General features: G+C 38.1%; 1 protein-coding gene and 1 long non-coding RNA gene across 2 annotated transcripts; both read left to right on the top strand.

Annotated features, from left to right (window-relative positions):
• The first annotated feature begins 1,666 nt into the window (after positions 1 to 1,666).
• Positions 1,667 to 26,975, top strand: adam10a (ADAM metallopeptidase domain 10a). The gene is made up of 16 exons (XM_063881742.1): positions 1,667 to 1,883; positions 9,532 to 9,682; positions 14,890 to 15,008; positions 15,850 to 16,008; positions 19,175 to 19,275; positions 19,556 to 19,714; positions 20,063 to 20,155; positions 20,326 to 20,509; positions 21,925 to 22,088; positions 22,199 to 22,382; positions 22,673 to 22,823; positions 22,944 to 23,127; positions 23,230 to 23,341; positions 23,508 to 23,728; positions 23,829 to 23,955; positions 24,113 to 26,975. The coding sequence occupies exons 1-16, from the start codon at positions 1,832 to 1,834 to the stop codon at positions 24,223 to 24,225; spliced, it is 2,274 nt and encodes a 757-aa protein (XP_063737812.1). The 5' UTR covers positions 1,667 to 1,831; the 3' UTR covers positions 24,226 to 26,975.
• On the top strand, positions 1,901 to 6,417 carry LOC134863305 (uncharacterized). The gene is made up of 2 exons (XR_010165656.1): positions 1,901 to 4,497; positions 5,442 to 6,417. It is a non-coding gene; the product is annotated as an uncharacterized LOC134863305 (long non-coding RNA).
• Positions 26,976 to 27,036: the final 61 nt, after the last annotated feature.

The raw sequence follows: 27,036 nt of genomic DNA, 5'->3' as shown, positions 1-27,036 counted from the left end.
TTTAGTGATTTTTGTTGAAAGGGTACAGAGGTTGAAGATGTAAGACTTTATTTTACTTTGTGGCTAACAGAGGAAACCAAAACAGGAAATCAACACTTATAAACAGTTATGTATACTTGTGGGTGAATTTGTTGATCATATTTTGTTGTATGTGTGTTGGCTATGTTAAAGTATTATACTATTTACAGAAATAATCTTATTGGTGGAAAAAGATTCCGCTTAATTACCTATATTTACAAAGTATGTAGGCACATGTCAAGTCAACTGTTGCAATCACAAGCTATAATTGTAACATAAATATAAGAAGTTGTACAGCTTATAAAAGACGAGAGCTTTTGAAAACACTGTCTAATGACACAATAAATACCACTACCAGCTAATCTGAATGTATATATTTTTAAGATTCAACATTTAAAAACGTAAAGGTCCTTGAAAGCAAGTTTCTTTACAGACAATAGCCAAACTAATGAATAGAACACTTCATACGAAGCACAGCACAAGATTCATATCACTTAGTGTGCTATATCATGGGAAAGGATATGTAGTGACATAACATCCAGTTGTGGTTAGTTAAAACAAAAAAGCAGACGGAAAAAGCTTTATTTATTAGTCCTACCTTTGGGGTCATGTAACCTTTGCCCTGATTCTATGAACTTGATATGTTAACAATGTTCACAAATTCAGTTCACATATCAGTGGTGGTGTAAAGCAAGCACATTTATTCAAATACCGTACTTAAGTACAATCTTGAGGGATTTGTAGTTTACTTGAGTATTTCAATTGTTGCTGCTTTGTACTTCTACCCCAATACAATTAGGAGGTGATTTGTGTACTTTAACTGCACTACATTTATTTATTACCTTAAGTTACTTTGCAGATGTGGAATCATGGTGTGAAATATAATCAATACTTTAATAAGAATTTATTTACACCTGGAGCTACCTTTCAGTATACAAAGGGGTTTAAAACAAGCTGCACCTTAACTAGCTTTGATAACACTTAAATACATCGATAATTACAATCAAACCATATACTAAATATTATTCTGAAATGGGTCAATCTGCATAATGAGTATTTGTACTTTTGGTATTTAAAGTATATTTTGCTATTAATAATTTTGTAGTTTTACTTGAGTAACTTTTTGATTGCAGGAATTTTACTTGTAACAGAGTATTCATACACTCTGGTACTTTTACTTAAATACAAAATCTAAGTACTTCTTCCACCTTTGCATATCAGTGTGTGCCTTTTAGATATATCTTTTATATTTAAATGTATGTATATAACGTGCCAAACATTTTGTTGTAATTACTATAATTTTTATAATATTCTTTCGTCTATTTTCTGTATGATTTTGTCTCCCATACAACCTTTTTTTAATCGAAGAACTCACTATAAAACCCTCCAAAAACAGTTGGTGCAGGAACTCAAAAATTGCGGAAGTAAACAACTTTCATACTCTAACAATAGTTTGGTACATGTTTTCAGGCTAATATCTGTGCCATTACACCTACATTTTGTGTTGTTTTGTGCTAAACTGAATGGTGTTTTTTTATAGGATTTGTAGCATGTTTTTAGAGTTCCTAAACTTACGACCATAGGGAAATGGGTGTGTAGTGGAAAAACAAAACATGGGCATAACAAAATACGCCGGAAAGGAGGGTTTGTCTGTCGGTCTGTGACGTCGGGCTGCGGTAGACATACAGAGCTGTGTTGTGATGGAAGCTAGCTAACTAGGAAGGGCGACTATACCTTTAAGGGAAAGAAGCGTAACAAGACAAATTTGCTGGTTTCGTTGGGACGCTTAGCTGGTTGACCGGGGGATTTCGATATGATATTTTTAAATCTTATGCTCATGCTTTGCTGCCTACAAGATATTAGAGGTAAGTTTTCAATTGATTTACACGGAGAGGAAAGTGCTCAGTGATCGTCAGCGGAGCTAGCGCTAATCGGATCAGGCAGTTGTACTCTGGCTATCTAACTTGCTAGCTAACATTAGCCGGCTGATGTTAATAACAGTGAATGTAATGTTTTGTGGTCTGCTAACCCGTGACTACCGGGATAGTATTGGTACTGTATGAAGTAAATTACGTTTGGGTGACACAGGTTGAGTATTCTGACGATAAACAGCCTGTTTTTGACAGTTCATGTGGGGTAAACTGAGGCTAACGTCCACAAACAGACACTTTGAATAACGACGGTGTAGCTTGTAAATATACTCCGAAGCAGGGGTGACCGAAATATTCTACTTAAGTTAAAGTAGAAATAACAAAGTGAATAATCTGCTACAAGTAAAACTCCTGAATTCAAAATGTTACTCAAGTAAAAGTACTGAAGTATTATAGTACTAAAAGTACTCATTTATGCATATTGGCCCATTTCACAATCATATATAATATGCGTTGGTTCTAATTATTTATGCATTAATGTGTTTATCTAAATTGGTAAAGGTGGATTATCTTTCAGCAATTGTAAATTTAATCTCGGTATATCCAAAGTATCTATTAAGTGTTGATCCTATTGTATATGATGTATGTATATCTGTGAAGTAATGTAGTAGGTATTATACGTGGTGGAGTAAAAGTACAATATTTACCTCAGAATTGTAGTGGAGTAGAAGTACAAAGGAGCATACAGTGGAAATACTCAATTAAAGTACAAGTACTTCAAAATTGTTTTTAATAACAGCAGTTAAGTTACTTAACACCACTGCTCGGAAGTTACATAAATATTTATTGGCGTTTGAATCATTTCAACTAAAACTCCTAGAATTAGATGTAGTACTCTGAACTGGCTGGTGACTTGCGTAGTCATTTAGGATGATGCACTGCCCTAACGGTTGACAGCTTTTATTGTACTATTTTCCCACTATTGACCTTTAATCACCCTAATTTATTAGGTCCTCGGGCGTTGTCCACAACAGCTTGATATCCTTTTCCTGTTCTTACCAGGGATGAGTTCACAGCTAAAAGTTATGAGGGGGAAAATCTCATTTCTTTTGTAAAATGACTAGGTGTTTGTCAAAGTTGAACCAACCACATTACAGTTATTTAATTTAATGCTCACTAAAATGTTTTATCATTACAGTATAATCATCTAAACAGTGTCTATGACAAGTGATTTGAGGTGTATTTTCATCGAAAAAGCTTGCTATCTTTTCGGTAAATACCATTTCCTGCTCTCAGTGAGTCACCATTAGTCAATCAAAGCAACATTTCCCCTGTGTTTTAGTTGTTGAAATCATGATGAAAGTAATTAGCAGTTTGATTGGACCTTAACATTTGTTTCTCTTCCCTTTTAAAAAAAATCACAATGACAAAACGTCTTAAGCTTACAAATGGAAAAAAATAGCTGAAAGAGGTAGTTTATACTGTGTAGTCTGTGCAGAAATAAAAGTAAACAATATGGTTACAGAAATGTGCTAAAATGCAGCAATAAATATATTTTCACACAACACCAAATTTGTTTTTAAAATAATTCTGCTCATATTCAGATCCAGCAGTACAAACAAAGATTCTTAAATTCACATTGCTGAATGTCAGCTTGATCTCTTTACATTATATGGCTTATGAGATGGGAGGTCAAGTATTGCCTGCTGACTCCTAAGAAAGTGCTGCTTTACTGTTGGAGAATTTGTACCCAAACTTCACATATTGTGAGATGGAGATTTTCTATGACTAATATTTAAAGAAGCCCTAATGAAAAGGCTTGTTTCATATACGTTTCATGGTAACTGTGTCTGTTTAAAACCTTCACTGCACGAGGCACGATTGAGACCACGTGCTGTCACATCATTTTTGCATTTTGACTGTCAAATTAGCAATCATAGCAAGTTATTCTGCAGTGAAGAAGTTGAAGTGAACTTAAATTAAATAAAAACTTCCTTGTCTGCTTTTGCCGTACCTCTTTCCTTTTATTGACCAGACAGAAATATAATGATTCTTTAGCTGCATCAAGGTCCCATGTGCACAAATAAGAGAAACAGTATATATGGGTGGTTGACGTGACGCTCAATTTTTGTGTCCACAGTGACAAAATAACTAAAATTTTATAATATTTAATTAAAATTCATGTTTTTTATATGCATTTCATTCTTCTACATCTAATCCATCTGCAAACAATGAGTATTGTTCTTCAACTATGCAAATATTCTGCTTTGAACATGCCATTTGTCCACCGGTGCAACTGTCCACGGTAGAATTACTTATCTTAAAACGTCTGTAATTTAATGAGAAATTAATCTAAATACATTAAAATACTTGAATGCATGTCATACGAGTGTTTACTTAATGAATCTAGAGGTTATAAGTGTTAAGGTCCCTATGTAGAGTTATTATGACACATTACATTTTGTCCACAAAACTGGTGTCCTCCTGGAGCAACGGCATTATGTAGATATAAAACAGACATTAATGTGACCACCCCATTACTGAGAGGGGTCCTTCCAGAACCAGGAAGTACAGAAGACATCACTGGAGCACATGGACTGTACACAAGGTCAGTTTTGTCTCAAATATTTTCATAATATTACTATTTCCGTGCAGTGTTGGAACTGGTCGTCTTAAGGTAGTCCTTTAGTACAACGCAATTTAAGTATTGATCTGAATATTTTTTGCAATTTATATTGATTGATCATTGAAAATAATGTAAACCTTAACACTGTTACTCAGGATGAAGATTGTCTCTCATATAGCTAGGCCACAAACTAGCATTGACTTTGAAAATGTCCACCGGCGCAACGCACTGTCCTATAGTACAACATGAAGTCAGTTTCACTTATTTTTTTCCTTTACTCATATCATAATGAAACTTAACATAGTGAAAGCAAACATGTAAACCAACATTTTTTGTATTACAAGTTTTATTGAATAATTAGTTTAAATATGCAAAAGAGATATAATCTGAGTCTTAAAAATGAATGGAGGTTAATGGACGGCTGCATTTTGGATGGCCCGTCAAATCTTCTCCTTCTTTCTCACCCCCTACCTCCATCTTCAAGTTCCCCAACCCCCCCTTCTCCCCACCAAACTCCCTCTCTATCAAGCCCCCCCTTGTTCCATCTTCCCTTCTTTCTAACCTGCCTCTCTGGCTCCTTACTCCTCTCCTTACTTTTGATGACTAATTTAAGTAGCTTTTTGCATTTTCTCTTAACCTCAGAATTTGAGGACAACACAACTCAAACCTTCCTTCCCTGTTTTGTTAAAGCTAGTTTGATTTCCAAAGAGAGAGGCTGAAATGACCACCAAGGAAAGGTCCAGGAAGTTTAGGGAGAGGCTGAATGCGGATTCTGAGAGGAAAGAGAACTTGCTGAGAGAGACGCAGAAAGTAAATTTGACCAGTTACCACAAGTTATTTTAGCCTAAGAATTAAAACATTTCATGACATTATTAATGCACCATCATATCACAATATTCATGGTTGGTTTCATAATTTTCCCACAGATATCAGCAGAAGAAAGCATGCGGGAAAATCGTTCAGCAAAGCGTGAAGTCTGTGTCGCCAGCAACACAGAAGAAGCTACAAGAGAAATGGAGAGAGTCAAAGCGGAGATGTAGGGCAAGGGAAAAAGCCACTAATGCTGTCCTTGATCTTACGCCACAATCACCTCAGGATCATGACCAGCCATTTGAAGAGATCAATGACCCCCCAGTGGCAAGGCCAGTTATCAATGGAGCCTCAGTGGCAAGGCCGGTTCTGCATGAAGTGATCAATGCTGTCCCAGTACCAGTACACGTTTTGTGTAGCACACCAGAGAAGTCCCCCCAAAATCCACCCAAAAAAAGAAGAAAAACTAAAATGACCAAAGAACTACGGAAACTACAAAAACAAAATGAGAAATTAATGAAGGAACTTGAGGCTGAAAGAAGAAGAGTAAATACATTTAGGCGAAAGAATCAACGCCTCGTGCAAAGACGGAATATGGATAAACGTGCTAACAACAAAACACAAACAAAGCGAGGAAACACTGGAATTCAATTAAAAATATATATTTTACCTGTGTTTTGACTGAATTTAAAATAATAAATTTGACTGTACACAACATAGGCATACTAGTATTCTGTTGTCCAACGGTACAACAAAATGTCCTGCGGTGCGACAAATTGAATTGTGAGGGGAAAAGGTATTTTAATGAAAAATGTATGTAAAAAGTGTTGGATAGTATAACAATGATATCATCACTATGCAGCTTTAAGGATGAAATGAAGATTCCTTGAGTTTTATACAAATTATAATGAATGTAACCCAGACATTTGGGTTAAGTCTCTATGTGTACATCTTATAGTATATAAATAACATAATTCTGAATTTGTTGGGGGTATGTTTGATGTGGAAATATAATTGGGACAAACTAATATGCCTTGTGCTTATCTATCTTACCTGTCCAACATTCTCTGAATTAAATAATGGCATTCTTTATGTCGTTGCACCGGTGGACACATTTTAGGACTACCACACCAAAAAGTGAATAATATGCAAAATATATGAAGAATTAGAAATGGACACATTCAGTTTTGAATTATTCACATATAAGGGAATATAATTATATGTCATTGGACATATATTTTTGAATTATTATTTTTTTCACTTTGGATTTGAGTTCACGTCAACCACCCATATGCTCTCAAGCAATAGGAAAGGTGGGACAAAAGATGCCCCGATTTAAACCTTAATTGCTATAAACACCTGAAAATTGCTTCATTCCAGTAAACTTCACACTGCCCTCCAATATATTATCAATATCACAGGCACTGGTTCAATATGGATTGGGCGTGTTTTGAACATTGCTGAGGAATTCAGTCTTTCAGTTAAACCAGGTTATCGCCCTGTTGTTATTGCTGCTGTTCCTTGGCCTGCACAGTGATGGTATGGTGCAGAGTAATGTAGCATGAAGGTGTTTAATGGACAATCTTTGCTAGACCTGCAGGTTACAGTAACCCCTCTTAATGTTATTTTTCAGAACCTCAATGATACACCAGTTGAGTACATTGAGACATTTTACTTGCCCTGAGCTGTCGCGTGTCTGATGTGCCGTGTAAGCCAGACTGTCATCGTCCAATATGCATTGTAAGGCTAGGCTCAGATCACTTGTGAATCATGATGCATACTGTTACCACATCCTAAGTTTCAGTCAGTGGTTTCCACTCAGTTAAGATTTTCTCTTTACTGAGGTTCCAGAGGCTGAAACAGATTCCACTGAAATCACAGTGATGTAGCCTTTGCAGTGAAATGGACTGCCAGGATTTACTCCAATTATTTTGCTGTCTGTCCAGACATCTCAGTGTCTACTTCTTTGTAATCCATTTAGGCTCATACAAAGTAGGGTTCAGTATTTAGTTCACCGTATTTTGTGTACCTAAGATAAAAGGGAGAAAACATAAATGTAATAGTATTAGTGATTAAGTTAACAACATATTAAAATCAACTTGGCACAATATGACCTAAAATAAAATGCACCATAAAGGGATCTTTTTTGAAACTGTAAATAAATTGCATTAGATTTAAATATGTTAGAGCAGGATGGCTTTTCAAAACTATATGGGGTATTTGAAATGTATTTAGATCTTTTTTTAATCATAATTTTTGTGTATATTGTAGCTGAGCTTTACATTTTTTACAGGCATTCTAAACCCTTAATTGCAGACGAGGAAATGTTTTCATGACATTTTTTTAGGAGAAATATTAGTTTAATGTTGACATATGGTTTTGTTAGGTTCAGTGGCTGTGAGGGCAGCCATTCAAGGTGAATGCTTTGTTCAGTTTGGTGGGAATGTTATACTACCAGTTGAGCCCCGTAGTAAAGAGTACAAATATCCTGGCACCACCATCATATTCAGGGAGAACTCCAGTTTCCCTGAGCTGTTACTGAACAAATCTGGTTAATACCATATTTTGTGGTTTTCTTTTGTATTAAAAACATGTCAGTTAAATTGGGAGAACCAGCAGAAGGTTTAATTTCTTTGTAGTATTCATTGATAAAAGTGTTTTTATTTGAGTCGCTGCTTTGTCTATATGAGAATGTTAGCATCACACTGGTACGTTAGTTTTGATTGTACTCTGGAGGATATGTTTACATGGAATGCTTCCAGACTCTGTCGCTTTGATGAGGGCCCTCAGGTTTTACTTTTGATGTGATCAGAAACAGCTAATATATTATGCAAGCCATTGTCTTTCTATAAACCAGCCTTGTGCTGTCACATTATTACATATACATGGAGTTGTCAGGTCCTACTGAGAAAGCCGATTTAGGCAATCTGAGCTGGCAGTGTTTGTTATTGTTAAAAAACATATTCCATTGATTTTATTTTTAAGGCTTTTTATTGGGATGTCTAGGTTGCTGTTGGTTAGCTGGTTGTTGGAAGATCTTTTCGCTGCATTCATGGACAAGTTGCTACCAGCCTAGTACAGCCACTCCCTGTTTAGGGAGTTTTGACTCCCACCACAAGAAAGCCCTACAGTAATGAACGGTATAGTGCACAAATACAGGCTATATGGAGAGCTTATCCCTTTTGCCTTGTCTGAATCTATTAGCGGTGTGTATCTTTCACTACCACAACTCACAGCTGTCAGTCCCAGCCCTTTAAATTAATGAACCTATTAAGGGTGCTATTTTAGCAAACAGAGCATTTCCTTTTGTAACCCAAAAATCCAGATGGATATTCATTAAGAAACATTCTGTGTTGCCCTCAGGAACGCAGATTAGCATTTAAATGGCCTTTTGCGAAATCAGCCGCTAGTTTTGCACAATGACATACAGTAGTACTGAAACAGAAACACAGTCACCTGATGTGCATCATGTGCTCCTCACTTGCGCTTTAACATGACTTTCTTTGTCTTTCTAAAAAGAACAAAGGAATGGTCAGTATGAAAGCTGGCGGGATTACCTCTCTGGGGTCACATCTATAAGCTGAATAAGCCTGTTAAGCATGTCTAGTGAGTGACAGCTTATAGGATAGTTGATTGCTCTACAGGTTCGTCTTCTTTTACCAACTTTCCTCCATAGGCCTTTTTTCATGAAAGATAAAGGCACAGGTTATTGATAACATAAGTGATGACTGAATTTCATTTAGCTTCTATTGTGTCAGGGTCCTGGTACTATGCATGTGGCTCCATGTTTCCATGGTTTAGGACCCTTGAATAGAACAGAACCCATCATTATGTCATTAGTAAATCCTAGAAGTCAAAATGTAAGTTCAATTTGTAGAGAAATGTACAATGTGAATCTTGTTGCAAATGTACAGGTGCAGTTGTTTCGCTGTTGGTTGCATTAATTCCCTTTAGAAATACAGTTAATTGCTTTCATTTATAAACAAACGGTGTTAGCATGTTTCTTTGACTATTACATTTACCAAAAGGATAACAACTTTTTTTTAAATGGTTCTTTTCATTTGTTCTCAAACCTGATAATGATCATTTATAAATATAGACCTGTAACTTAACCAGAAAATGTCTAATAAAATGTGAAACTGAAATGTTGCCCTTTCAGAAAGTGTATGTTGACACATTTTGATGAGCCTCTGAACTCTCTTTCAGGTCAGTTTGAGAAACCCTTGAATAAATATATTCGCCACTATGAGGGATTATCCTATGACATTGAAGCCCTGCACAATAGTCACCAGAGAGCCAAGAGGGCCCTCTCTCCTCAAGACAAGACCGTGCAGCTCGACTTCCATGCACATGGAAGGTCAGTTTAATCTCACACACACACACACACACACACACACACACACACACACACACACACACACACACACACACACACACACACACACACACACACACACACACACACACACACACACACACACACTCATTCACTCACTTTTTCTGTTTTCCAATTTATCCTCAAACAATACTGCATGCACTTTTTTGTGGTTATTTTTCCTGCTATATGCACTTTAATGTACATCCTTTAATCATTTTATTAAACAGATACTACAAATAAATACACATTTTCTTGATAACATATAGCAAAACAATATTTTTTATAGTCCATTAATGAAAAGCATCATATAGTGTCAAGTCTCTTCTGGATTACTTCTCATAATGATCTTTACTGTATTACTGGTATTAATTCATCACCAACACAAGATATATGCCTTCATTTGAAATAACATCTGGTGGTCATTGCATTTGAATGTGTGGATATGGAAATGTTTGTTCAGTTCCCAGAGTGCCTTTAGATCGGAAATATCTTCTTATTTATGACATGTTTATACTATTTACTTAGTGAACCATTTGGTAATAAACTGGAGCCAAAGACAATAATGGATTGTAACATAACACATAGCTGCTGTTTCTTTGCAGTGGACAACACGTGTGAACGTTTGATCTTGTGTGGTTTTTACACTTGATAGAAAAAGAACATACCTGAAACTATTTTACATGATTCTATGAGAGAACCTGCGGCCAAATTGTGGCATTTAAAACTATGAAGAGGCTTACCACATTGTTTGCAGTAAATTCCTTTTTACCTCTGACAGTGGAGACCCATATATTCTTTAAATTGTAACTGTATTTCCAGGTGAGCCTCTGTCATGGACAACTAGTACAATGGTGCCATGCCTGTTTTGGAAACAGATTACATCGTTTGAATGTTCACAGGTTTATATCAGCTCAGTTCTTGTCACTTGGTATTAAGGGACAGTATACCTTTATGGCTGCAGAGTAAGTGTAAGTAATGCATTTGGAAATAAATGGTAAACAAGAAATAGTTTTGATGTTTAATATCTACCAAAAAGGGAGAAAAATAAAATGGTTTACATTACTTAGTCAAAGATTGTAGCTGCTGCCCTAACCTAACGTAGTTTGAATACCTTTTATTGTATTTTGAGAAAGTGATATGTTGTACTAGGATGACCTTATCTTACTACACCACGGTTTAGGACTCTTTGGATTTGCTGGCTTGCCTTGACTCACAAACAAAATGAGTCTGCTGTCTGTCTTGTGTACACACTACATTCTCCAGTATAAACACAAACAGAAAATTATATTTGAATATGTTGCCTTTTTATCCCAGCGCAGTTTTGGGGCTATTTCTATGGGAAATGGCTTTCTATTTGTCCCTTTCTGTCTTGTTTACATTTTTATTTATTTGTACCCTTTCATTTTCTTTAATAATATTATTATTATTTTATTATCTTTCTGTTTTTGCCATGTTGAAGAGCCTAAATATTGTACATCAGGAGCACTGTTTTCCCTGCTTTCCTCTTCACCAAACCTGTCTGTTGAGGGTTACCACGGCTCTGTCAAACAGATTCCTTTCCTGTGCTCTTTCCTGTCTCTGCATAAACGCTGCCCGCCTTGAACAGACTGCATTAATGGGGCATTTATGAGCAGTTAAAATATAATGAATACCAAGTCTGAATCCATTGCTACTTGGGTGACAGATAACACTTTTTTGTTACATCAAGATACACACAGTTTAGGAGCTAAATAGAACTTCTTTATTATCTAGACATTTTATTTTTTCCTCTTTAGTTCTGTGAACTGATTTTTTTTGTAAGAAGAGCAACGCTTCCTTGTGTATGCCCAATGCTAAATAAAGTATTTCTGATTCTGATCCTGAGAAGAGAGGCCGGATTCATTCAGCAGGCTCTGTAATATTCTTATGGATGTATTAAGTTAATTCATCACTCGCACAGGGAGCAATGACACTGACAGAAACACATTTAAAAGATTATCTGATTGTGATCTAAGTTTAGTTCTCTGATATTCTAATACAGCTATTATGACTCAGGGTAAACCTGTGAGCTTACTTCAACTGTGGAAGGTCAGTTATGGATTAACAGGCTAGAAGCACCAACATGAATATATAATTGATACTTTTATTGTTAAGGGCTTTAGTCGGTTTTAAATGTAGTGTAAATATTGGCCTGATTGTAGGCATACCATCTCTGTACACATGGCCTGCTTACTGAGCAAAGTGTATGACTGTCAGATGAATGAGTCAGTATGTTTAGCATTTGGGATATGAATAATTTATCAGTCAACTGATTCAGTCAGATGCTGACTTGATGCACTGCCTCAGCTTTTCCTGCCTGTAAGCCATGTTTATTTTCTGCAGGGTTTTTGTCTGGAACATGATTCAATGATTTATATTAAACAAAAGACCCCTCCGAAGCTGTTTCTGACTGCCTTAGAGATAATCATAAAGATTTAAATAAGAAGATTGATGCGTTATCGATTAAATAACCCACTTTTCTCACTAAGCATCTCCATGGATCTTTTGCATAGATGTTTAATGTGTTTTTTTCCCCCAATTTAATCTTTCATCTACAATATTACCTTTAATTGTGAATGTGGTACTTGGTGAATTTCTGTTCCTTTTATAGCTCTATCCTCCATAAAGAAGTTATTTCTTTTTCATTAAGCCTATTCAGGGGATACTATTTTAAAACAGCAGACAGTTGTCATGATCCTTGTTCGGTCGTTCTGTCAGGGTTGGGGAAACGGGACCCAAGTGCAGTAAATCCAGGGGAAGCAGGTAAGGGTCAAAAACAAAAAGCGAGCTTTATTCAAAAGCTGTTGATGAAAACATGAAGCAAGGGTAAGGGCCACCGAGGAAACTTACCCTTGCTTCATGACAGAACGACCGAACCCCAGACAAAAGGGAAACAGGGACTAAATACACATTGGTAATCACAAGAGGAGAGACAGCTGGAAGGGGGAGGAGAAACACAGGGGCAACAGGTGAACACAATAACGCAATCAGGCACAGGAAGGAAACGCAGACAGGAAGTGAAGCTTAACATGACACAAGTGGGGAAAACATTTCAAAATAAAACACACAACACAAAGACATGACAGACACGAAACAAGGATCATGACAACAGTTCCTCCAGATTTTTTCAGTGAGTATCCAAGTCAATCATTTAGATAAAAAAAATATGATAATGGCCGAGGATTGAACCCTTTGGTACCTCAAGTCGTATTCTGAACTTATTAGATATGCAACTATACTTAAATACAAATTGTTCTCTAGGCAACAAACCACTTGGGAGCAACATCCTGAACGCCATATTAAATCAGATCCCTGATAATGTAGCTTACATCTGTAACGGAATAATCTATTTATTAATACTTCTGTCTGTTACCAGCGTGCCATGGTGTTATTCTAGGTTGATGGAGCTTTTGATTGGGCAAAGATGGAGTCATGTGGTCATATTGATTGTGGTAGTGGCCATTAATAAGGTTGAAAGAGGCCAAGAAAATGTAATGTGTGTGCCAAAATGAATAACAAGCAGAAAATGTATACTCAATCTGTTGCCAGAATTCACAGAGTAGATGATATTGCAGTCTTTGTTCTACATGTTTAGCAGTTTTTCTCCCTCTTTTCTTCAAATTATTTTCCTCTTTTATTCCTACCCTTGTATCACTTAATTATTAATTAAGAGTAAATATTCTGAAGGCAACACAATAATATTTTCTTAGTTCTAGAAAGCACAATTTAGGTTTCTTTATGGCTTATCCCTACAGTAGGGGGAGGGACCCCCGGGATAGAAATTACCAAAAGTTTAGCCAAAAGATGATTCATTAGAAATGAGAACAGCAGTGATGAAGGGAAAACTTGAGTGCTGGGGAAAATCACTAACATCCTGTACAGGGATATCCTGGACTGTGTCTGACCTTATCGACTTCAACTGCTATCTCACTCTTGAAATACTTAAATATCTACTCCGCCTCAAATTCTACTATCTCTCTTGTGCTCAGTTTGTATTGTGTTTGATCAATAATTGTTTTCACACATTATTTTGTGAAGTACACAAAGTCCATCTTTACGTTAGCCTGTTATCTCCTCATGAACAAAGATGCTTTTGTAAATCATCTGTGGCTCAGGTAGTCTTTAATGAGCTGTTCAAACGGAAACGCTCCTCTTCTTTTAACACCTTAAAGGGCCACTCCACAGATTCTACACATAAAGGCCAGTTTACTTGTGGCAAGGGCTAAAAACAGTCATGTGATGCCCTCTATGGCTCTGCAGGGATTTCTTTAAACTCCCTTGTGCGTGACTTTACATTATCTTATCATGATCTTGGTGTTTAGAAAATGTACAAAAGATAACCTATGTTATAGCTTGTGTTGAATCACACAGGCATTTACCAGACAGAGGGACCAAAAGAAAATGTATGATGGGTTGTGGGAAATGGATCCAGTGTTTTTTGGTTTTTAAGCTTCACCCATACCATGGACTTAGAACAATATATAAAGAATAAAACAGAGGCAGTGAGTACACTTGTATACTTCCTAAAAATATTACCTGCCTGAAAATGTCAATTCTGGTAATATACAGTAAGGCTACTTTCTACATCCTGCATATTGTGCTAACGGAAGAAAACCAAAATGTTGCAATCAATAACTCGGTCAGTATGAGGTAGCATTGTGAACACCAAATGAGTCATCTCCAATGAAGTTCTGCCTTTTGATCAAGCCATGTGATTACTAAAGAGTGTATTCCCCTAAAATACTCTGAACATGGCCTCAGGTTCCTTTGAAGCTAGCTCGTGCACCTCATGTGATGGTTGCATTTTTCCTTAGAAATCATGCTTATGTTAATGAGAGGATTATACAAAAGTACTATGGCTGTGCACAAATGTTCATGTGCTTTTCCTCATGACATAATTCTTCTTCTACTTTACTAAGCACAGCAGTGCTGTGCAACAACCATCACAGCAGCATTGTGAAGCTAGCGTCAGTCTGTGTGCTGTCTCTGGTTTCCAGTGCGAATCATCCTTCAAACTAAAATTCTATGGTGAAAACATGACACTAACATTGCCTGGGTTCAGGGTGTGTATTGTGTTAGCCAGATCATGTCAGTGTGTCAAAGTGCAATTTGCATTTGGTGTTAACTCTCATGTTAATTACACATTTCCCCCTTTTTTTCTCCTTTAGACAATTTAACTTGCGGATGAGGAGAGACACAACTGTATTTTCCCCAGATCTAATCATTGATGTATCTGGAGAGGAGACACCCATTGATACATCACATATTTACAGTGGAGAAATCTTTGGTAAGTCCAGCTTTCCACAAAACACACCTTAATGTTTCTCTGAAGTAGATTTGGTGCTTTTTTCTTTTCAATTTCAATGTTTTCTCCTTACGTTCCCACTTTATCCCATATATCATCTCTTTAGTGACGTCAGCTAGTAGACGAGAAGGACAATTAAAGGTTGTTTTTGTCAAGATTTTGTGTCATCACAAGCACACAGGATGAAATGGTATCTTTCATCCAGTTTTTGCTTCCGCTCTTAATCTCTTTCCTTCCTGGATGTCTTCCTGCTACCCGTCTCCAGCAAAGTTCAAATGAACCAGAGACAAACAAACTGGGAAAAAATAGTCTGTTGTAATAAACAGAAAGGGGACCTAGAAACAAATAGATTTCTCAGAGATGCTTCACTCAGGAAGGCTCTTTCAATACGTTTCCTTTTTCTGCTCAGAAAATTAAGAAATGATACAATAATATCTTCAATTTGAAAATAAAATAGAATATTTTGAGTGTTTGACCACACAAAAGGAGACATAATGCGTATAATCAAATTGTATCATCCTGCTTTATATACTTTTAATTGACCAATCCTCTAACATTTGGGAATGCTTCAGATTTTAGACAGCACGTGTGTTTGTCATAAACCCGACACTAAGATGTAAGACAAAAAAATGCCATTACTTTCTGAAATATTTCCTTCTATTTATCACTAAAGTTGTTAAATATAACTGTTACCATCATGTGCTAAAACATGCAAACAATACCACATTTTTCATACTCCATTCAAATACCAACGTGTCTTTGGTCCAATGGGATACATGTTATTTGTCTGCCTCTGTTCATCTCCATCCTCTTTGTGCTTTAGGTGAAAAGGGAACCCTGACTCATGGCTCTGTAGTTGACGGCCGCTTTGAAGGCTTCATTAAGTCCCATCAAGGAACTTACTACATTGAACCCTCGGAGAGGTACCTGAAGGACCAGAATGGGCCCTTCCACTCCATCATCTATCATGAGGATGACGTCAGTAAGTATCTACCATTGCTCCTGCTTTAATTTGAAAGGTGCCATAGAATGCATCTATCTGGTATTTTAAATTGTTCTCTAATGTCTACAAAGAAGGTATATAACTTTGGTTGATCCAAAATGTCCAGATGCGGTTTTACAGGCCCATTTACAACCCTATGATTTGGTCCTAGAATGAAACAAGCTGAATTGCCTTATTTGGGGGGTCATTTAAATAATTATGACGAGCTCTGCTCTGATTGGCTGGTTTGCAAGGAGCAATCCATGGCTGTCTCAGAGCCCACAGAAGTAAGTGAAGTTGGCGAAACTGTGAGAGATGAACCATGGAGGCTATTGGCATCCAACCTTACATGTTTGAGCCTTTATCGGAGGAGGAAACCGATGAATTTGAAAAACAGCCAGTTGGTCGGAGATTGGAGAGCAACATTACGGAGTGGTAAGTGTTAGCGTTAGTTAGAGTTTCGAGCAGCTGGAGTATGCAAATGTTGGGGCTGGACTACCGTGTGTGATGTCACACACAGGGATTGTTGTAATTCGCCCGTTTTACCGCTGTGATATGCATATTCATGATTTGCACGGGAAGGAGGAAACAATGGTGTCTGAGGTTCACGGTATATCAGTACAATGTACCGAACTCTCCTTATTCAACTATGCCAAGGTAAATACAGTTGTCCACTCTATGGCACCTTTAAACCCTGTGTGATGTAGTGGTGGTTGAACAATATGGAACTGCAGGGAAAGTTAGGGGTCTATACCTTTTAGATATGCCACAAACATATGTCTTGTTATTTGTAGTACATTTACTTTTTAAATGCATCAGTGTAGAAATGTTTTGGCTAAATATTTATACTGACTTACAAAATAGTGATTAAAAGCAGCGAAGAAAGATAATTCAATTTTGGGAGGAATATTGAGCAAAAAATTGCTTTTGCTCTCTGAATAATTGAATTGTGATCTGTTGAATGTGAAGTTCCTGTGCCACGGGTCATTATTCATACTGGAAGCAGTATTGGATCCTGATACTGCGAAAGTTATGAGTTATGTTCATTTCTAAGAAACTCAATCCAGCAACTAGAAACTTTTGATTCTCGGCCCAAAGAAGTGTATTTAACAGGCAGGCAGTGAGTCTGCAGGGAACCACGCCCTGGCTTTTGGCAGTCTGATTCACTCGATCAATCTTGCTGATTACTTATCTGGAATACACACCCGAGGACTCATAAACTGAGACATGCTCACAGACATAGGGAAATTCTTTGGATCTGCTGAAGAAGATTTAAGCAAAGAGTAATATTGGTTTAGATGTGGGGAAATCATCCCCCCACAGCATTTCATTCCTTCATTTGTAACACTGAAAAAGCTGGGTTAAGGGAAACAAAGGTTGGTCAAACCCCCTAGATAAAGTAAACCTTTTATATTAATTTAGGTTATCTCTTTTATTTCCCACTTGTATCTGCTCAGTAGGGGTCAAATTAGGTCACCCTTAAAAACTTGTGTGCATGTGTTTAAAAACTTACCATAGGTTTTTTGTTGTAATTAACACATTTTCCTAAAGACACACATTCATGTTAATAAAAGTGATTCAGGGTTTCCAGATGGTCCCTCCTCACATGTGCATAAACTGGAAGGGTCTTACATTTTAGTCTAAAATGGACAGTTTAGAGATATTGAGTTGAGTTTTCAGATGACCATATACAGTAGTTGTAAAACATCTGGTATCTTGTTTTTAGGTTTAGCAACTGGGATCTGTGCGGAAAAACACATCAATGATGTTCTTTCCTTCTAACTCTTGGCCGTTCTTGTGATTTTTTTTTTCTTCACTTTGTTCCAAACTGTAAGGGCCTTTTGATTAGCAGTTGAATGAGACTGCGTTCACTGTAGGGACAAAGAGGGCTCTCTCTGAAAACTCATTGTGAGAGTTTGAATGCATTGTTTCAGTGTCTGTCCAGTCAGTTCAGTAACCAGCACCGGACGGTTTTCTCTTTCCTGAACAAAAGTCGTGTAACATTCAGGCTTCTGTCCTGCACTACTATTAATGGGATCAAAGGTTCAGCAAAGAAAAGCTTCTGCAAGGAACCAATTAGATTGTTTGAAAACAACATCAAATCTCATTGGTTTAGCTGAAAAGTATTTGATGCTAATATCCAATTTTTATTTAGTTTCAAAATGATATAAAACATAATTACCTATAACTGCGCTGCCAAACAAATAGCGTCTCATCAATCCTGTGCCATTTGTCTGTATTTAACTGAGGTAATGTTATGTATTTGTAGGAAAATTGACCTTTTTCGATGCAAATGAAAACTCACTGCAAAAATAAAGACAATTCACGTGAGGGGTTTGCCATGCCAGAACCTTCCCCTGCTTCAAATGATGTATTTATTTTTTCAATAAGTAATAACACCCTCTCAATTGTTACTGGTCTTGTTTATGCTTTTAAATTGGACTCTTGTAATATAACTGTAATATTATTTTATAGTCTTGAATTGCCTTTAGAAACACCAACAGCGTGGACAGATTGCTATTTTGAATCCGCCAAAAGTTTAAATGCCTAATGTTTTTGGGAATGCCTCTGCATTTTATCAGTCAGGAGCAGCAGCACGCTGTTTGCATTTCATTTAAAAAATGTTATCCGTCATTTTCATTCCTACCTTTTTGCCACACTAATAGTTGCAAGTGACACAAAAAGAGCAAATTAAACAGCAAAACTTTATAGGTGTGTTTTTACTGTCATTTTGTGAATCAGACTTTCTGACCGGGGCAGATAGACAAACAGTGCACAATTCATGCTGCTATCAGCGGCTGCAATCTATTGTTTATAAAATCCCAAATGCATTTATTTGAAGCCCCCTCTCTTTTGCCCTTCAAATTCAATGCAGTGTGTATATTTGCTTTGAGATAACATTGTTACACATCAGTCTTACATTAAAAAAAGAATAGTGAATCAGTGTTAGTAGAGGCAGATCTACTGCTCAGAGAGAACGCTGATTCATCAGTGAGGATTGGCAGGGTGAAGCCATATCATTCAAGCTTTTTATTTAATGCAGCTACTCTAACTCCTCATCTCACCCTGATTCACCTTCTCCAGCCAACCACACATGATCCAAGAGAGATGCACGATGCAGTGTAAGCCGTTCACAGCTTTGCCTTATCTCCCCTCTATCTGCCAGATTATCCTCATAAGTATGGCTCAGAGGGCGGCTGCGCTGACCACTCAGTGTACGAGAGGATGTTGAAATACCAAGCAACTGGAGTAGAGGAGCCAGGAGAAGTAAGTGCCAGCATCAAACAACAAAGCCCCTCCCCCTCCTTCTAGCTCATAATTAAACACACAGATGGACAAGGCTCATGTGGTTAATTCGATCTCATCTTTTACAAAACAACCCTCCTTCCCTATAGCAACAGTAAAAACATGTGTATATTTTTAGCGCAGGTGTACATGCTTTCTCATCCAACGCCAGATTATTTGCAATGTTTAAGCCAGACTACAAGTTTTAAATATGGCACTGTGTTCCTATCCGTCCTGGTCCTGATGGTTGTTTCTTTTACAGGAGGTGAGCAGGGTATCGGAGGAAGAGGGATCCCATGGTCCTGTTATTCTGAGAAAGAAGAGGGCAACTGCAAAGGAGAAAAACACTTGCCAGCTCTTCATCCAGACTGACCACCTCTTCTTCAAATTCTACGGCACAAGAGAGGCTGTCATTGCCCAGGTATGCACACTGTGTGTACACATGACCTATTGAAACCAGAGCCAGGTCTGCTGTGATTGGTAATTGGTCAGATTAGTAAAGATATGTCGGTAATGTCCCGCCCCTTATCCTATCGCGTATAATGTGTTGGAGCACTGGCCTATAGAAGTGCGGTGTTACATCGTGACAAAAATCCTACACATATCAGACTACATTAATACAATCTTGTATTGTACTATAAAAAGAGTAATTGATTTAAATAGAGTAAATGTATGAATATAATGATTGTGCTAGAATAAGTAGTTAATAACAGAGATAGGCATAATGTGTTTACCTTACTACATGTCTAAGGCATTACTTTCTCCACAGATCTCTAGCCATGTAAAGGCTATTGACTCCATTTACCAGGCCACAGACTTCCTGGGCATCCGAAACATCGCCTTCATGGTTAAAAGGATCAGGGTGAGTTGAATCTGCAATCTGCTGCAGTTTTAGTTTATAATCGTGAAGACGTTTGTTAACCTGTCTGCTTAGCAGTGATTTCTGCGGGGAATATTAATCATTTTGAAGTCTCTATACGCTTTATCTCTTACTCTATCTCTTGTGTTATTTTCAAACTCTTCTTTATTCAGATTAATACTACCGACGATGAAAAAGACCGAACCAACCCTTTCCGCTTTGCTAACATTGGAGTGGAGAAGTTTCTGGAGCTTAACTCTGAGCAGAACCACGATGACTACTGCCTGGCCTATGTTTTCTCCGACAGGGACTTTGACGATGGGGTTCTTGGCTTGGCCTGGGTCGGAGCTCCTTCAGGTTGGTACACAACACAATAACATTAACACATAAAGCCTTGGTAGTGACTTCCTGTGATGCCGATAGGTCCAAATAGGCCTTACCTTCTCAGTTTATACATTAACAAACCTAATGCTGTATCACACATGCTCCAACTGAATATATACTTAGAATCCAAAGTACATCCAAGGCATGAGTAAATATAACATTTGACCTTGGCCTTTCAGAGCGATTTCAGTATCAAAACAAACATTATAATACATTGTTTATGGAACAAAGATACAAGATACAATATCATCTATGTTTGAGACAAACTTTAAAGGACTCTGAACTAAAGTGCCTGAAAGTTGCGTAAATGTGGTCTGAATGGTGAAAAAGGGGCATTGGTATGAGTATATACTCCTCCCTGAAGTTTACAATGTGTTTGTAACTGACAGTATGCAAGTATATATATATATATAAAAACCAGACGTTGAAAGAACTTTTTTATAAATGACTCATGTCCCCTTCACCTGCTGTGACCAGAAAACAAATGATTAATATACTGTATATTTGGTCATCTGTTGGAAACCATAATGTGTACTTGCTTAAAAAATCCTGTATAAACTGGTTATTTCATCACAGGCTCAACATGTATGTATAAAAGTTATATAGGCCTGCCCTTTTTATTGCTATGAATAAGTTCAGCCACAACTTTCTCATCATGAAGAATACAGCAACACACACAGACAATCAATACGGACAAATTGGCAATGCTGTAAGTGGAAAGAATCGATTGAAGATAAGAGACAGAGAGGAGGAAGTGCCGCAGTGAGCTGTGTGCTATTATCTGAACAAAGGGAGGCCGAAACGAACAGCCATCAGGGATACCGGCCGAGCACAACTAATGTGTATCATATTTAATGTGACCAGCTGTGCTGTTGCTCCAGTGGAGAAGCTAAACATGATAACGCACACACACACACACACACACACACACACACACACACACACACACACACACACACACACACACACACACACACAAATGCAGTGAACAAACATACAATGTACATCCATACTCGGTGCACTTACACATAATGGACACGGTGTTCATTGCTCTAAGTGCTCTTATGTCTTGTCTTTGTTTCTGTGCGGCTAGAAGCTGATGTTGCCTCCTTATGACTGGCTTTATGGATTAGTGAAAAAACTGCAGCCATGCTTATTGTTGACTGACTGCAAGTGGTTTCTATTGTTCAAGTTAATTTGAAATGTTATATCACTTAAAGTACTGAAGGATTCAAATGATACCTTTTACCAAACTCTTAACACCATATCTACAACAGTACATTCACCAAGTGTTAAATTATAACGCACCCTCTCTGGGAAATTGGGTTTATTATTTAGTTGTGTGATAATCCATTTTGCTCATATGTTTTTTTATTGTCCCGCTACAGGAAGTTCTGGTGGCATCTGTGAGAAAAGCAAGCTGTACTCTGACGGGAAGAGGAAGTCTCTGAACACTGGTATAATCACCGTGCAGAACTACGCCTCCCACGTCCCTCCCAAAGTGTCGCACATTACCTTCGCTCATGAGGTCGGGCACAACTTTGGCTCTCCTGTAAGTACTATGATCTCAAACAAATGCCTTTTGTGAGTGCAAGTATTTCTCATGTCAAGCTGTGCAATATATGATATGCTCCTGTCCTCTCCCTGCCTCCTGTTTTGCAGCATGACTCTGGGCTTGAATGCACCCCTGGAGAGTCGAAGTTGCAGGATAAAAAGGAGCAGGGCAACTACATCATGTACGCCAGAGCCACATCAGGGGACAAGCTCAACAACAACAAGTTCTCTATCTGCAGCATCCGCAACATAAGCGCTGTTCTGACGAAGAAGAGAGATTCCTGTTTTGTTGGTAAGTTCTCTCTTAGGATTGTATTGGTTTCTTTGTGTGTGTGTGTGTGTGTGTGTGTGTGTGTGTGTGTGTGTGTGTGTGTGTGTGTGTGTGTGTGTGTGTGTGTGTGTGTGTGTGTGTGTGTGTGTGTGTGTGTGTGTGTGTGTGTGTGTGTGTGTGTGTGTGTGTGTGTGTGTGTGTGTGTGTGTGTGTGTGTGTGTGTGTGTGTGTGTGTGTGTGTGTGTGTGTGTGTGTGTGTGTGTGTGTGAGAGAGAGAGTATGTCTTCATGCTGTTGTATCTGTGTGCACAGAGTCTGGCCAGCCTATCTGTGGTAACGGACTAGTGGAAGAAGGAGAAGAGTGCGACTGCGGCTACAGCGATCAGTGTAGTGACTCCTGCTGCTACAACGCCAATGAAGGGGAGGGCAAAAGATGCAAACTCCAACCTGGCAAAACCTGCAGGTCAGTTGTGATTAGCTTGTCTTTATTCAGGCCTAAAGTTGGGGTAATTGGAACAAATATAAGTAGGGTAAGCGTTGTTAGCACAGCATTGATTGCACATTTGTAATTCTTTTTCCACAGTCCCAGCCAAGGCCCATGTTGCACACCAGAGTGCACTTTTAAGGGCTCAAATGCCAAGTGCAGACTGGAGTCCGAGTGCGCCGAACAGGGAACATGCAACGGAGCTACTCCTCTGTGTCCTTCATCCGAACCAAAGGCAAACTTCACCTCCTGCCATTCCGAAACACAAGTCTGCCTCAATGGGGTAAGTTTGTTTTATTGACCTCTTGCAGTTTCGTGCCTGCTATGTGCTGTTTGTGAAATCTTTTTAAACAATTTATTTCTTCTTCTTTCTCGTTTGGACCAGGTGTGCTCTGGATCCATTTGTGAGAAGTATGGTCTGGAGGTCTGCACCTGTGCCAGCGAAGACAGCAAGGATGAGGCCGCTGAGCTGTGCCACGTGTGCTGCATGGAGAAGAGTGAGTGACAGTTCATGGAAAACACTCACTGTATTATTGATATGACATCAACCACTTAGTTTGACTTTTTTTGTTCTTAGTTGTTTCATCTGAAGGCTTAATTTTTAGTTATACTTATACAGTTAGAGTGAATCTCAGTTGTGACTCCCTCTCCCTCTGCCCTCAGTGAAGCCCACCACCTGCAGCAGCACAGGCTCAGAAAAATGGGCCCAGTTCTTCAACAAGAAGATCACCACGCTGCAGCCCGGCTCCCCCTGCAATGACTTTAGGGGCTACTGTGATGTGTTCATGAGGTGTCGTCTGGTGGACGCTGACGGACCTCTGGCAAGGCTGAAGAAAGCCATTTTCAATGCAGAACTCTATGAAAATATTGCAGAGTGGATAGTGGTGAGTGTCTGCTATCAGCAAAGATGTGTCAACTTAAAGACACAGTAAAAACTATTCATGGCTGTATTTATACATCATTGAACACATTATTGTTTCCCAGGCTCACTGGTGGGCGGTGCTCTTGATGGGCGTTGCTTTGATTATGCTAATGGCCGGCTTCATCAAGATCTGCAGCGTCCACACCCCCAGCAGCAACCCCAAACTGCCCCCTCCAAAGCCACTGCCAGGTACAGTACATCTGTTTACATTTCCATGTATGCTAATATGCACGCTCTTTAAAATGTTGGGTGCTGCTTAAAGGAATTATTTTTGTGGCTGATGTGTTACTTCTGAGGACATCGACTTTTTTAAACCTTTTACTAATACTGTGTTGATGTCCTGTAGGTACACTGAAGCGGAGAAGGCAGCAGCAAGCACAACAACAGTCTCAGGCTCAGGGCCAGCGCCACCACCGCCAGCCCAGAGAGAACTATCAGATGGGCCAGATGAGACGCTGAGATGCTGAGACTCGGCTCTACTCTTTGTCTTGGGTCTTCCTAGTGCCTACAGTAGGAGCACTTCACTCCAAAGAGTTTCCTTAACAACCTATTCAAAGATCTTGCAAATGGATCGATTTCACTGAACAAAGCCCAAAGGTTTTTTTGGGCCTAACAAACACCTCTGCTCTAAGAGCCAGAATAGCAGTGGTTCACACAGCTTTTATAATCAATAAATAACTTTTCCAAGGAAAAACAGGAGCAGAAATTCACTGATCTTTGTTATGTGGTCTTAATCTTTGAATGTGATTTTGTTTTCTATCAGAATGAAGGAGAGTGAAGCCGCTTGTGTCGCCTTCCTCTGTCCTTGATGTGTGCTCCCTTTTCTCTTTTCCTGTTCTTCCACTCTGAAGTGCTGCCATCATCAGCACGATGGCAGGACTGCAAGTCACATAGGTATTTACTGCCATCAAAAACAGCAATGACACATTTAACATTTTACAATCTTTTGCCAATGTTAAGAGATTGTTTGAAAAGCTCAACGCACCATCCCTTTCTTTCTTTCTTTTTTTCTCAAGCATACATCTACTTTCAGTGTGCAATCGTTCAGATGTGGCAGTAGGTTTTTTTTGTGTTTCAAATGACATTTTCTTTATAATGAAGATTATTTACTGTTTTAGTTCACTTTCTCAGGATTAATAAAACAATAGCAAACAAGTGTATTTAGTGAAGAAGATGGCTGCATGCATATTTCAGGGTATAGTCCCTCCTGGCTGAAAGCTGTATATAAGGGTCCACGCTAGCTGCCACGGGATTTAGAGAGGTTGTGTGAAAATAAAGTAAAAAAAGGAGCTTAACAAGATTACTCTGTAATCTGTTATCCGGTGAAGGGGAGATTGATTATTTGGGTATGTATATTCTTGTCATATGGTTTTGCAGCTGCGTTTACATAGAGCTATAGTCTGGGGAGGACATATATGGTGAGAGAATAGCTTTTATCATCCTGATTATAACACTTTTTCTTCTGTCATAGCTGTTTTTCCTCCGCTTGTTTTGGCTCTGATTCGTCACACAGTTGTAAAAAGTCCAACTTTTGCTGCTGTGGGAATAGTTAGAGCAAAATAGAAAATGTGTTCATAGGGAACGCTTGGAACAAAGAGATCTGCTTTTACAGAAAAAAAGTGTCCCATAATGATTGTCCTACCCACCCTTTCACTTGTTTGTACACCTCTTTAATTGCACACACTGGCAGTTGTTTCTAGAAATGACAAACTATGTTAAAACCACTCAACAGCAGTTGAATCCTCTTAATGAGAAATGTTTCTGGTTTAAATGTGATATAGCTTTTATTGATTTTACTTGCAGTTCAGATTATTTGTATATGTGGAGGATTTGAATACATTGAGGAATCTTAGAGCTTCTAATTATATTGTTTCTCTCTTACTACAGAGCGATCAATCGTTGTCAACTCTTCTGTCTTTTACTTTCCTACTGTTTTTGCTTTCCTCGAGGAATTTTGTTACCCTTGTCACACCCTCTTGGTTTGTGTAATTACATTTAAAATGTGCCTATTCGAGGCAGTGTGACTGAAGTTAGCGAAGTGTCAGTGATTTTTATCGAGGCTTAAACCATGCATCATCTGGCAGTTTGTCCAAGCACTGTTATCAACCTGGACTGCTGAAGTGGAAAAACGATCTGTACTGGAAATGTTTTTGGGCTTGGCAATGTATGGTAATCATAGGAGGAAATGTTAGGGATGATTGTTATATATCGTCATGAAAACCAAATGTTACAAACACACATTTTCATGTAATAATCCACATTTATTTGAGAGATTTTAATACATGTATAATACTCTATGATTTGGCTTTAGTTGAGTTTTCAGAGGTCTCCAACAGATACAACTTAATTTCACTGATGTATGAATGAGAGTGGGGTCGAGTTATTGGCATGAGAAATATATAGATGTATGTATACTTTCTTAAGATTATGTTAGGAGAGATAAACTTGGTGAAGCAAAGACAGATGTTTTTTTTTCTTATCGTTGCGAAAGAGTTGTATGGAGCACAGCTGCAGCTCAGCATTGTTTTCTGTGCAGGGAGAAAGGATGTTGTGTTAATGTTCAGATAGATTCTATGCAGAGTAACAAGTTAGCCTCTTCACAGATAAATGCCTTCAATGTTTTATCCCAAATGGGTACATTAAATAATAATGGTTTTGCTTTCATAAGAATATTCAATCTTCACTATGTCTATGTGCTGTATTCTAGACTACAATGAAACCCTGTGTTGCTCCATTTATTGATTTAATTTTCTTTCTGGTGCTACTGGCAGTGCTTTTTCTTGGGTCAGGTCTTAAGGTGTATTTTTCTTTATCTTTGGCACATTTTAAAGCATGTTCTTCTTGTGCGTGTGTGTGATCTGCTTTGCAAAATCATCCTTGTCTTTTGTTGTTAACATTGAAAGATGTGGACAATGCTGGGTGTTAGTGGAAATCATCTGGAAGTTGTTCAGTCTTGTATGTGTTCTGAATTAAAGCAAATGTGCACTAAAGTGTAAGTGATGCAAACAGAGAATCCAAAAGGGTTTAGATCCAGTACTTCTGTCAGATTTAATGTCTCCTGTGTTTTATACAGTGTGTTCAACTGTCTTTTTTTTCATTTACGTTTTTTGTTCTTTTTCTCATTTTGCTTACTTTGAAAAGTTATTGTGCAAAAATATAATTTCTTTTGAACTACTTGAAATGCATTAATAAACCAGAGTTGATCAACATTTTTAGTTTACTGTTTGTCTGAAAGCCTATTACGATTGTTTTACTGGTTGCCTCGTACAC

Source organism: Eleginops maclovinus, chromosome 4 (genome assembly GCF_036324505.1).
Source record: "Eleginops maclovinus isolate JMC-PN-2008 ecotype Puerto Natales chromosome 4, JC_Emac_rtc_rv5, whole genome shotgun sequence".
NCBI lineage: Eukaryota > Metazoa > Chordata > Actinopteri > Perciformes > Eleginopidae > Eleginops > Eleginops maclovinus.
The sequence above is the reverse complement of the archived record's forward strand: the minus strand, read 5'-3'. Positions and strand labels throughout refer to the sequence as shown.

What these genes read in the sequence shown, in the direction of transcription:
- adam10a (XM_063881742.1), top strand. Translation starts at nt 1,832, where the DNA reads ATGATATTTTTAAATCTTATGCTCATGCTTTGCTGCCTACAAGATATT. An exon ending in TCATGGTTAAAAGGATCAGG is followed by an intron (nt 20,156 to 20,325) that starts GTGAGTTGAATC and finishes TTCTTTATTCAG; the next exon opens with ATTAATACTACCGACGATGA. An exon ending in CCCTCCAAAGCCACTGCCAG is followed by an intron (nt 23,956 to 24,112) that starts GTACAGTACATC and finishes GATGTCCTGTAG; the next exon opens with GTACACTGAAGCGGAGAAGG.